This window comes from Oncorhynchus mykiss, chromosome 10 (assembly GCF_013265735.2).
Source record: "Oncorhynchus mykiss isolate Arlee chromosome 10, USDA_OmykA_1.1, whole genome shotgun sequence".
Classification (NCBI taxonomy): domain Eukaryota; kingdom Metazoa; phylum Chordata; class Actinopteri; order Salmoniformes; family Salmonidae; genus Oncorhynchus; species Oncorhynchus mykiss.
In genome coordinates, this window is record NC_048574.1 from 4,595,158 (window position 1) to 4,607,961 (window position 12,804).

The window sequence follows — 12,804 nt, forward strand, 5'->3', positions numbered from 1 at the left end:
GTTGGTGAGGTCCAACACCAGCTGACTGAGAGGGCTCGTTTCTGGGCTCAGCTCTTGGGTTTGAAGTGCTTTAAATTGCAGACTTGAATTTGGACTTGAATTTAGATGTAGCCAAAATTTTAATGATCTTTTCTGTATTTTCATTATTACTGGAAAACGGCCCAATTCTGCCCTACATGCATTAGTTGGTCTATTTCTCTGGACTTGTAGGATTTTCCGACAGAATTCTGCATGTAGGGCTTCAATTGGATGTTTGTCCCACATTTTAAAGTCCAGTTTATTGAGTGGCCCCCAAACCTCACTTCCATAAAGAGCTATTGGTAGGATTACAATGTCAAATATTTTTGTCCAAATTCTAATTGGGATGTTGATTTTGAATCATTTCATTTTTATTGCATACATTGCTCTGCGGGCTTTTTCTTTGAGTGCACTCACTGCCATATTAAAGTTTCCCGATGCAGATATGGTCAGACCAAGGTAGGTGTAATTTTTTGTGTGTTCAATTAAGGTGTTGTTCAGGGTGAATTTATATTTGTGTTTCTGACATCTGTTTTTTTTTTTTTAAATCACGATTTTAGTTTTTTGGGAAATTTACTGCCAGGGCCCAATTATGGCAATATTGCTCCAGAATATTAATGTTCTGTTGAAGACCTTCTTTGGTTGGTGATAGAACACAATGACACCATCATGAAGTGATTGACACAATCATGAAGTGGAACGACATTTATTGGATATTTCAAACTTTTTTAACAAATCAAAAACTGGAAAATTGGGCGTGCAAAATTATTCAGCCCCCTTAAGTTAATACTTTGTAGCGCCACCTTTTGCTGTGATTACAGCTGTAAGTCGCTTGGGGTATGTCTCTATCAGTTTTGCACATCGAGAGACTGAATTTTTTTCCCATTCCTCCTTGCAAAACAGCTTGAGCTCAGTGAGGTTGGATGGAGAGCATTTGTGAACAGCAGTTTTCAGTTCTTTCCACAGATTCTCGATTGGATTCAGGTCTGGACTTTGACTTGGCCATTCTAACACCTGGATATGTTTATTATTGAACCATTCCATTGTAGATTTTGCTTTATGTTTTGGATCATTGTCTTGTTGGAAGACAAATCTCCGTCCCAGTCTCAGGTCTTTTGCAGACTCCATCAGGTTTTCTTCCAGAATGGTCCTGTATTTGGCTCCATCCATCTTCCCATCAATTTTAACCATCTTCCCTGTCCCTGCTGAAGAAAAGCAGGCCCAAACCATGATGCTGCCACCACCCTGGTTGACAGTGGGGATGGTGTGTTCAGCTGTGTTGCTTTTAGGCCAAACATAACGTTTTGCATTGTTGCCAAAAAGTTCAATTTTGGTTTCATCTGACCAGAGCACCTTCTTCCACATGTTTGGTGTGTCTCCCAAGTGGCTTGTGGCAAACTTTAAACGACACTTTTTATGGATATCTTTAAGAAATGGCTTTCTTCTTGCCACTCTTCCATAAAGGCCAGATTTGTGCAATATACGACTGATTGTTGTCCTATGGACAGAGTCTCCCACCTCAGCTGTAGATCTCTGCAGTTCATCCAGAGTGATCATGGGCCTCTTGGCTGCATTTCTGATCAGTCTTCTCCTTGTATGAGCTGAAAGTTTAGAGGGACGGCCAGGTCTTGGTAGATTTGCAGTGGTCTGATACTCCTTCCATTTCAATATTATCGCTTGCACAGTGCTCCTTGGGATGTTTAAAGCTTGGGAAATCTTTCTGTATCCAAATCTGGCTTTAAACTTCTTCACAACAGTATCTCGGACCTGCCTGGTGTGTTCCTTGTTCTTCATGATGCTCTCTGCGCTTTTAACGGACCTCTGAGACTATCACAGTGCAGGTGCATTTATACGGAGACTTGATTACACACAGGTGGATTGTATTTATCATCATTAGTCATTTAGGTCAACATTGGATCATTCAGAGATCCTCACTGAACTTCTGGAGAGAGTTTGCTCCACTGAAAGTAAAGGGGCTGAATAATTTTGCACGCCCAATTTTTCAGTTTTTGAATTGTTAAAGAAGTTTGAAATATCCAATAAATGTCGTTCCACTTCATGATTGTGTCCCACTTGTTGTAGATTCTTCACAAAAAAAGTTTTATATCTTTATGTTTGAAGCCTGAAATGTGGCAAAAGGTCGCAAAGTTCAAGGGGGCCGAATACTTTCGCAAGGCACTGTATTTCACCTCTGTGTCAAATAGTGTGAGTCCTGGGGCTGGAGATTGGTCCAACATGTCTGCTAATTCATTGATATACATGTTGAAAAGATTTGGACTCAAACTGCAGCCTTGTCTCACACCTCGACATTGTGAAAAAAAATCTGTTCTTTGGTTTTTGATTTTTATTGCACACTTGTTTTCAGTGTACATACATTTTATTAAGTCATACACCTTACCACCAAGCCCACTTTGTAGAATTTTGTAGAATAGCCCTTTGTGCCAAATCAAATAAAATGCTTTTTTAAAGTCAATAAACCAAGCAAAGATTTTGCCCTCGTTTTTTGGTGGACGTGTTTATTAATTAGTGTGTGTAAGGTCAGTAGTGCGATGGTTAGGAAGAAAGCCAATTTGACATTTACTTATTACATTTTTTTCTTGAAGAAAGGTTTGAATTCAAAATGCTACAGAAAATCTTTCCCAAGTTACTGTTTACGCAAATTCCCCTGTAATTATTGGGGTCTGATTTGTCTCCACTTTTGTGGATAGGGGAGATGAGCCCCTGGTTCCAGACATCAGGGAAGCAGCCAGAAGTTAAAACCATGTTGAACAATTTAAGCACAGCATTTTGCAACTCAGGTGTGCTGTTTTTCAGCATTTCATTTCTGATGTTGTCTAGACCACAAGCCTTCTTTGATTTAATAGATTTTAGCTTTTCATTTAGTTATTGTTGGGTTATTGGGTAATCTAAAGGATTTTGGTTGTTTTTAATGACTGATTCAAGGATGTTCAATTTTTCTTTAATTTCTAATTGGTTCTGTTGTAAGTCTTTTTGTGGGATGTTTTTGTATAGATTATCAAAATAAGTTTTCCAAATTCCTACATCTTGTATGGCTAATTCTTGTGGCTTTGTTGTGCTTAAATTGTTTCACATGTCCCAGAACTGATTTTGGTCAATTGCGTTTTCAATTTCATCAAGTGTCTTGTTGGTATAATTCAATTTCTTTATTTTCTTTCAGTGTTTGTTTATACTGTTTCAGAGTTTCAAAGTATTCATATCGTAGCTCTGGGTTGTTTTGCTGCTTATGTTTTTTGTTTGACATTTGTCTTAGGTGTTTTGTAATTGTTTTACATTCATTATCAAACCATTTGTCAGAAACATTTAGATTTTTGCTTCTGATGTTGCATTGCTTTGGTTTTCTCTTCTCTTGATGCTACTTTGCTTTTGATGGAATATGCAGTTGATGTTTCTAGGAGCTGAATTGACACCATCTTTATTGTTTTGGTACTGTGAGTTATTGAAAAACTGTATAGAGTTCATCATTTCATTTGAGTTCAATGTTTCCATGAATCTCTCTGCACTGTTTGGAGCCCATCTGTACGATTGGTTTATGTTGTAGAGTTTATTGGGCTGTTTTTTTTTATGAATATTGCCGGTTAATTTCTTCAGAAACACGTTGATCTGACTGTGATCTGACAATGGGGTCTGTGGTCTGACAGTGAATGCACTAATGGAGGAGGGGTCAATATTAGTGATGGCATAATTGACTACACTTGTCCCAAGAGCTGAGCAGTAAGTAAACCGACCTAAAGAGTCCCCTCTGATTCTACCATGAAGCATGTACAGGCCTAAGGCTCGACAGAGATGTACTAACCCCTTTCCATTCTTGTTCAGTATTTGGTCAGGACTGTTTCTATTATTTATAATAGGGCTACTGTACAAGGAGGGGTGTCCAAATATGTGGTGGTTTACCTCCCTCATCAGTGTAGTCAGGCTCAGAACCTGTTCTTGCATTGAAATCTCCACAAAGAAGCACTTTACCCTGCGCCTGAAATGTAATGATTTCTGTCTGGAGATTTCTGTCTCTCACTCTACCCCCCCCCCTCTCTCTCTCTCTCTCTCTCTCTCTCTGTCTCTCTCTCTCTACCCCCCACTCTCTCTCTCTCTCTCACTCTAACCCCCCACTCTCTCTCTCTCTCTCTCTCTCTCTCTCTCTCTCACTCTAACCCCCCCTCTCTCTCTCTCGCTCTGTCTCTCTCTCTCTACCCCCCCACTCTCTCTCTCTCTCTCTCTCTCACTCTAACCCCCCACTCTCTCTCTCTCTCTCTCTCTCTCTCGCTCTGTCTCTCTCACTCTAACCCCCCCCACTCTCTCTCTCTCTCTCTCTCTCTCTCAATTCAATTCAATTTAATTCAAGGGGCTTTATTGGCATGGGAAACGTGTTAACATTGCCTCTCTCTCTCTCTCTCTCTCACTCTACCCCATCCTCTCACTCTCTACCCCCCTCTCTCTTCCAGTCGAGTTATTCTGCCCATATCAGTGGAAGAGGTGAGTTCTGTTTTAGTACTTGTGTGTGTCCTGTAAAAAGCTTAGCATTTGATCAAAGGATCCGTCTCTACCTTCAATGATTAAGCTTTATACAAGAGGAAATGGGCGGGGTTAAACAAATCAAAGATTCCAGCATCCCAATGAGAAACAATCAATGCTGCAGGCAGCCAATGACAGGAGCCACCATGACTTCCTGACGCGCGCACACACACGTACACACACAAACACCAATCAGTAGTACAGTTAGCTCTCGCTCTCGCTCTCTCTCTCTCTCTCTCTCTCTCTCTCTCCGTCTCTCTCTCTCTCTCTCTCTGTCTCTCTCTCTCTCTGTCTCTCTCTCTCTCTCTCTCAATTCAATTCAATTCAAGGGGTTTTATTGGCATAGGAAACATGTGTTAACATTGCCAAAGCAGGTGAGGTAGATAATATACAAAAGTGAAATAAATAAAAAAATTAACAGTAAACATTACACATACAGAAGTTTCAAAACAATAAAGACATTACAAATGTCATATTATATATATACAGTGTTGTAACAATGTACAAATGGTTAAAGTACACAAGGGAAAATAAATAAGCATAAATATCGGTTGTTTTCTTATTTTCTCGTGGCAACAGGTCTCAAATCTTGCTGCTGTGATGGCACACTGTGGAATTTCACCCAGTAGATATGGGAGTTTATCAAAATTGGATTTGTTTTCAAATTCTTTGAGGATCTGTGTAATCTGAGGGAAATATGTATCTCTAATATGGTCATACATTGGGCAGGAGGTTAGGAAGTGCAGCTCAGTTTCCACCTCATTTTGTGGGCAGTGAGCACATAGTCTGTCTTCTCTTGAGAGCCATGTCTGTCTACGGCGGCCTTTCTCAATAGCAAGGCTATGCTCACTGAGTCTGTACATAGTCAAAGCTTTCCTTAAGTTTGGGTCAGTGACAGTGGTCAGGTATTCTGCCGCTGTGTACTCTCTGTTGAACTAATTCTAGTTTGCTCTGTTTTTTTGTTAATTCTTTCCAGTGTGTCAAGTAATTATCTTTTTGATGTCTCATGATTTGGTTGGGTCTAATTGTGCTGCTGTCCTGGGGTGGGGTGTGTTTGTGTTTGTGAACAGCCCCAGGACCAGCTTGCTTAGGGGACTCTTCTCCAGGTTCATCTCTCTGTAGGTGATGGCTTTGTTATGGAAGGTTTGGGAATCACTTCCTTTTAGCTGGTTGTAGAATTTAATGGCTCTTTTCTGGATTTTGATAATTAGTGCCTAATTCTGCTCTGCATGCATTATTTGGTGTTCTACGTTGTACACGGAGGATATTTTAGCAGAATTCTGCATGCAGAGTCTCAATTTGGTGTTTGTCCCATTTTGTGAAGTCTTGGTTGGTGAGCGGACCCCAGACCTCACAACCATAAAGGACAATGGGCTCTATGACTGATTCAAGTATTTTTAGCCAGATCCTAATTGGTATGTTGAAATGTATGTTCCTTTTGATGGCGTAGAATGCCCTTCTTGCCATGTCTCTCAGATCGTTCACAGCTTTGTGGAAAATACCTGTGGCGCTGATGTTTAGGCCGAGGTATGAATAGTTTTTTGTGTGCTCTAGGGCAACAGTGTCTAGATGAAATTTGTATTTGTGGTCCTGGCGACTTGACCTTTTTTGGAACACCATTATTTTGGTCTTACTGAGATTTACTGTCAGGGCCCAGTCTGGCAGAATCTGTGCAGAAGATCTAGGTGCTGCTGTAGGCCCTCCTTGGTTGGTGACAGAAGCACCAGTTCATCAGCAAACAGTAGACATTTGACTTTGGATTCTAGCAGGGGGAGGCCGGGTGCTGCAGACTTTTCTAGTGCCCGCGCCAATTCGTTAATGTATATGTGGAAGAGGGTGGGGCTCAAGCAGCATCCCTGTCTCACTCCACAACCCTGTGTGAAGAAATGTGTGTGTTTTTGCCAGTTTTAACCGCACGCTTGTTGTTTGTATAGATGGATTTTATAATGTCGTATGTTTTACCCCCAACACCACAGTTTGTATAGCAGACCCTCATGCCAAATTGAGTCAAAGGCTTTTTTGAAATCAACAAAGCATGAGAAGACTTTGCCTTTGCCTTGGTTTGTTTGGTTGTCAATTAGGGTGTGTAGGGTGAATACATGGTCTGTTGTACGGTAATTTGGTAAAAAGCCAATTTGAAATTTGCTCAGTACATTTTGTCCTGTAACTCATTCAAGGTAATTGGAGAATCCAGTGGGTTCTGGTAGTCTTTAATAGTTGATTCTAAGATTTGTATTTGATCATGTATATGTTTTTGCTCTTTATTCTTCGTTATAGAGCCAAAATGATTGGAGAAGTGGTTTACCTATACATCTCCATTTTGGATAGATAATTATTCGTGTTGTTGTTTGTTTAGTGTTTTCCAATTTTCCCAGAAATGGTTAGAGTCTATGGATTCTTCAATTACATTTAGCTGATTTCTGACATGCTGTTCCTTTTTTTTCCGTAGTGTATTTCTGTATTGTTTTAGTGATTCACCATAGTGAAGGCGAAGACTCAGGTTTTCCGGGTCTCTATGTTTTGGTTGGACAGGTTTCTCAATATCTTTCTTAGATTTTTGCATTCTTCATCAAACCATTTGTCATTGTTGTTCATTTTCTTCAGTTTTCCATTTGAGATTTTTAGATTTGAAAGGGGAGCTGAGAGGTCAAATATACTGTTAAGATTTTCTACTGCCAAGTTTACACCTTCACTATTGCAGTGGAATGTTTTACCCTGGAAATTGTCTAAAAGGGATTGAATTTGTTGTTGCCTAATTGTTTTTTGGTAGGTTTCCAAACTGCATTCCTTCCATCTATAGCATTTCTATTCGCAGCTCAACCCTGCAAACACAACAAGATACCCAACCAGTCACACAGTCAGGTTCTATTTTTACCCAGCAGCCTTTACTATTCCTGGGTCCTTTCATACAGCAGGGAATTCTGGGTAGAGAGGTCCAGCAACCTATGGATATGTCTTTCACTAGGTCTAGTGGTCCATTTAAACACTTAGTCTGAGGGGATTTCCTACTTGTGCTGCTTAGGGGAGTTGCTGCTGTGTGGTGGTATTAGATAAGAGAGTGTGTTGCTGCTGTGTGACGGCATGCCCCCCCCCCCCCCCCCCCTTCAGTACCAGGTGGGGCAGCTGTACTCAGTAGCAGAGGCCAGTAAGAACGAGACAGGAGGAGGAGAGGGAGTGGAGGTGTTGAAGAATGAACCATACAAGAAGGACGGGGAGACGGGACAGTACACACACAAGATATACCACCTGCAGAGGTACACACACACACACACACACACACACACACACACACACACACACACACACACATTATCTTCTTCATCTTGTGGGGGTTAACATTTTTATTCCATTCCATTTTAATTCCATTCTAACTCTAAACCTAACTCTAACTCTAACTCTAAACCTAACTCTAAACCTAACTCTAAACTTAACTCTAAACCTAACTCTAAACCTAACTCTAAACCTAAACCTAACCACTAACCCCTAACCCTAATTCTAACCTTAATTTTATCCCTAAACCTAACCCCTAAGCTTTAAATAGACTTTGTCCTCATGGGGACGTGGGAAATGTCCCCAAGAGGGAGAATTTTCCTTGTTTTACTGTCGTTGTGGGGACTTTGGGGGATTTTAGATCCCCACATAGCATTTAGAAAGTATTCAGACCCCTTGACTTTTTCCTCATTTTGTTACGTTACAGCCTTATTCTAAAGTGGATAACATTTTATTTATTCCTCAACAATCTACAAACAATACCCCATAATGACATCACAATACCCCATAATGACATCACAATACCCCATAATGACATCACAATACCCCACAATGACAAAGCAAAAACATGTTTAGATTTCTTTGCTAATTTATATTTAAAAAAATGAAATATCCCATTAAGGTAAATATTCAGACCCTTTATTTACCCTTTAGTAGTCTGTTGAAACACCTTTGGCAGCGATTACAGCCTCCCAAGTCTTCTTGGGTTTGACGCTACAAGCTTGACACACCTGTATTTGGGGAGTTTCTCCCATTCTTCTCAGCAGATCCTCTCAGGCTCTGTCAGTTTGAATGGGGAGCGTTGCTGCACTGCTATTTTCAGGTCTCTCCAGAGATGTTCGATTGGGTTCAAGTCTGGGCTCTGGCAGGGCCACTCAAGGACATTCAGAGTCTTGGCCCGAAGCCACTCCTGCGTTGTCTTGGCTGTGTGTTTAGGGTCATTGTCCTGTTGGAAGGTAAGGTAAACCTTCGCCCCAGCCTGAGGTCCTGAGCGCACTGGAGCAAGTTTTCATCAAGGATCTCCCTGTACTTTGCTCTGTTCATCTTTGCCTTGATCCTGACTCCTGAGTCTCCCAGTCCCTGCCACTGAAAAACTTCCCCACAGCATGATGCTGCCACCGCCATGATTCACCGTAGTGATGGTGCCAGGTTTCCTCCAGAAGTGATGCTTGGCATCCAGGCCCAAGAGATTAATCAGTCCAGATAATCTTGTTTCTCATGGTCAGAGTTGTAGTGGAAATTCAAATCAAAAGGAGAGGAACTGTAGATTATTCAAACAACAATTTTATTATAAGATTTGCAAAAATGGAGCAATCAAATAGCCCTCTGCCCAACGAACACAGTTCCGCTTTTATAGAAAGTCCAACCTCTTTGTCTTCAGTTTAGTAGATGTGTGGAAAAAGGGGCGGAACATAGTGAAGAAGGCGTTTGGTTTGTCTGTGCAGATTGAGATAACACGAGGGCTGAACCGTATACCTGCGTTTTGTCACAGTTCACGTGTTCCTTCCTGCAGATAGTAAAACCACTGCATGTGTCACTGCGGTCGCACCCAAACTGATCGTAGCTCTACGAGATAACACACTGGCTCAGTGCTCTGACTACTAGGCCGAGCATAACTAATGTTGTAATTTTCCACAAGAGAGTCCTTTAGGTGCCTTTTGCTGAGGAGTGGCTTATGTTTGGCCACTCTATCATAAAGACCTGATTGGTGGATGCTGCAGAGATGGTTGTCCTTCTGGAAGGTGCTCCCATCTCCACCGAGGAGCTCTGGAGCTCTGTCAGAGTGACCTTTGGGTTCTTGAACATCTCCTCGACCAAGACCCTTCTCCCCTTATTGCTCAGTTTGGCTGGGCAGCCAGCTCTAGGAAGAGTCTTGGTGGTTTTCCAATCTTATTCCATTTAAGAATAATGGAGGCCATTATGTTCTTGGGGACCTTCAATGCTGCAGAAGGTTTTTGGTAGCCTTCCCCAGGTCTGTGCCTCGACAAAATCCAGTCTCGAAACTCTACAACCTCATGGCTTGTTTTTTTTCTCTGACAAGCACTGTCAACTGTAGGACCTTGTCCGATTAATTGAATTGTAGAAACATCTCAAGGATGATCAATGGAAACAGGATGCACCTGAGCTCAATTTCAAGTCTCGTTGCAAAGGGTCTGAATACTTATGTAAATAAGGTATTTCTGTTTTTGTTTTTTATGTAAATATATACATATAATTATGAGGTATTGTGTGCAGATTGATAAGGAAAAACATTTATCCATTTTAGAATAAGACTGTAACGTAATAAAATGTGGGAAAAGTTAAGGGGTCTGAATTCTTTCCGAATACACACACACACACACACACACACACACACACACACACACACACACACACACACACACACACACACACACACACACAGGTTTCAACACCAGCAACACACTGATTTTTGTTAAGACATCTGTGCTGTTATAAAATATAACTCTGTCTCACATCTTTCTCTCCCTCCGTCTCCCTCCATCTCCCCCTCCGTCTCCCTCCATCTCTCCCTCCGTCTCCCTCTTTCTCTCCCTCCGTCTCCCTCCATCTCTCCCTCCGTCTCCCTCCATCTCTCCCTCCGTCTCCCTCTTTCTCTCCCTCCGTCTCCCTCTTTCTCTCCCTCCGTCTCCTTCTTTCTCTCTCCGTCTCCCTCTTTCTCTCCCTCCGTCTCCTCTTTCTCTCCCTCCGTCTCCCTCTTTCTCTCCCTCCTTCTCCCTCTTTCTCTCCCTCCTTCTCCCTCTTTCTCTCCCTCCGTCTCCCTCTTTCTCTCCCTCAGTCTCCCTCTTTCTCCCTCTTTCTCTCCCTCCGTCTCCCTCTTTCTCTCCCACAGTCTCCCTCTTTCTCCCTCTTTCTCTCCCTCCGTCTCCCTCTTTCTCTCCCTCCGTCTCCCTCTTTCTCTCCCTCCGTCTCCCTCTTTCTCTCCCTCCGTCTCCCTCTTTCTCTCCCTCCTTCTCCCTCTTTCTCTCTCTCCGTCTCCCTCTTTCTCTCCCTCCGTCTCCCTCTTTCTCTCCCTCCGTCTCCCTCTTTCTCTCCCTCCTTCTCCCTCTTTCTCTCCCTCCGTCTCCCTCTTTCTCTCCCTCTGTCTCCCTCTTTCTCTCTCTCCGTCTCCCTCTTTCTCTCTCTCCGTCTCCCTCTTTCTCTCCCTCCGTCTCCCTCTTTCTCTCCCTCCGTCTCCCTCTTTCTCTCCCTCCGTCTCCCTCTTTCTCTCCCTCCGTCTCCCTCTTTCTCTCTCTCCGTCTCCCTCTTTCTCTCCCTCCGTCTCCCTCTTTCTCTCTCCGTCTCCCTCTTTCTCTCTCTCCGTCTCCCTCTTTCTCTCCCTCCGTCTCCCTCTTTCTCTCCCTCCGTCTCCATCTTTCTCTCCCTCCGTCTCCCTCTTTCTCTCTCTCCGTCTCCCTCTTTCTCTCCCTCCGTCTCCCTCTTTCTCTCCCTCCGTCTCCCTCTTTCTCTCTCTCCGTCTCCTCTTTCTCTCCCTCCGTCTCCCTCTTTCTCTCCCTCCTTCTCCCTCTTTCTCTCCCTCCTTCTCCCTCTTTCTCTCCCTCCGTCTCCCTCTTTCTCTCCCTCAGTCTCCCTCTTTCTCCCTCTTTCTCTCCCTCCGTCTCCCTCTTTCTCTCCCTCAGTCTCTCTCCGTCTCCCTCTTTCTCTCCCTCCGTCTCCCTCTTTCTCTCCCTCCGTCTCCGTCTTTCTCTCTCCGTCTCCCTCTTTCTCTCCCTCCGTCTCCCTCTTTCTCTCCCTCCGTCTCCCTCTTTCTCTCCCTCCGTCTCCCTCTTTCTCTCCCTCCTTCTCCCTCTTTCTCTCCCTCCGTCTCCCTCTTTCTCTCCCTCCGTCTCCCTCTTTCTCTCCCTCCGTCTCCCTCTTTCTCTCCCTCCGTCTCCATCTTTCTCTCCCTCCGTCTCCCTCTTTCTCTCCCTCCGTCTCCCTCTTTCTCCCTCCGTCTCCCTCTTTCTCTCCCTCCGTCTCCCTCTTTCTCTCTCTCCGTCTCCCTCTTTCTCTCCCTCCGTCTCCCTCTTTCTCTCTCTCCGTCTCCCTCTTTCTCTCCCTCCGTCTCCCTCTTTCTCTCCCTCCGTCTCCCTCTTTCTCTCCCTCCGTCTCCATCTTTCTCTCCCTCCGTCTCCCTCTTTCTCTCTCTCCGTCTCCCTCTTTCTCTCCCTCCGTCTCCCTCTTTCTCTCCCTCCGTCTCCCTCTTTCTCTTCCTCCGTCTCCCTCTTTCTCTCCCTCCGTCTCCCTCTTTCTCTCCCTCCGTCTCCCTCTTTCTCTTCCTCCGTCTCCCTCTTTCTCTCCCTCCGTCTCCCTCTTTCTCTCTCTCCGTCTCCCTCTTTCTCTCTCTCCGTCTCCCTCTTTCTCTTCCTCCGTCTCCCTCTTTCTCTCCCTCCGTCTCCCTCTTTCTCTCCCTCCGTCTCCCTCTTTCTCTCCCTCCGTCTCCCTCTTTCTCTCCCTCCGTCTCCCTCTTTCTCTCCCTCCGTCTCCCTCTTTCTCTCCCTCCGTCTCCCTCTTTCTCTCTCTCCGTCTCCCTCTTTCTCTCCCTCCGTCTCCCTCTTTCTCTCCCTCCGTCTCCCTCTTTCTCTCCCTCCGTCTCCCTCTTTCTCTCTCTCCGTCTCCCTCTTTCTCTCCCTCCGTCTCCCTCTTTCTCTCCCTCCGTCTCCCTCTTTCTCTCTCCGTCTCCCTCTTTCTCTCCCTCCGTCTCCCTCTTTCTCTTCCTCCGTCTCCCTCTTTCTCTCCCTCCGTCTCCCTCTTTCTCTCCCTCCGTCTCCCTCTTTCTCTTCCTCCGTCTCCCTCTTTCTCTCCCTCCGTCTCCCTCTTTCTCTCTCTCCGTCTCCCTCTTTCTCTCTCTCCGTCTCCCTCTTTCTCTCCCTCCGTCTCCCTCTTTCTCTCCCTCCGTCTCCATCTTTCTCTCCCTCTGTCTCCCTCTTTCTCTCCCTCCGTCTCCCTCTCTGTTCCTCCGTCTCCCTCTTTCTCTCCCTCCGTCTCCCT

The 12,804-nt window shown here is 44.3% G+C and overlaps 1 protein-coding gene across 2 annotated transcripts in view; it reads left to right on the forward strand.

The window, feature by feature from the left end:
- The window catches only part of LOC110534815 (phosphatidylinositol transfer protein alpha isoform), a 149,776-nt gene that overhangs the window by 7,929 nt on the left and 129,043 nt on the right, over positions 1–12,804 (forward strand). For both annotated transcript variants that reach the window (XM_036989524.1, XM_036989525.1), the window contains exons 2-3: positions 4,476–4,506; positions 7,654–7,799. In XM_036989524.1, coding sequence (XP_036845419.1) covers positions 4,476–4,506; positions 7,654–7,799 — 177 coding nt within the window. The remainder of the gene's footprint in view (positions 1–4,475; positions 4,507–7,653; positions 7,800–12,804) is intronic.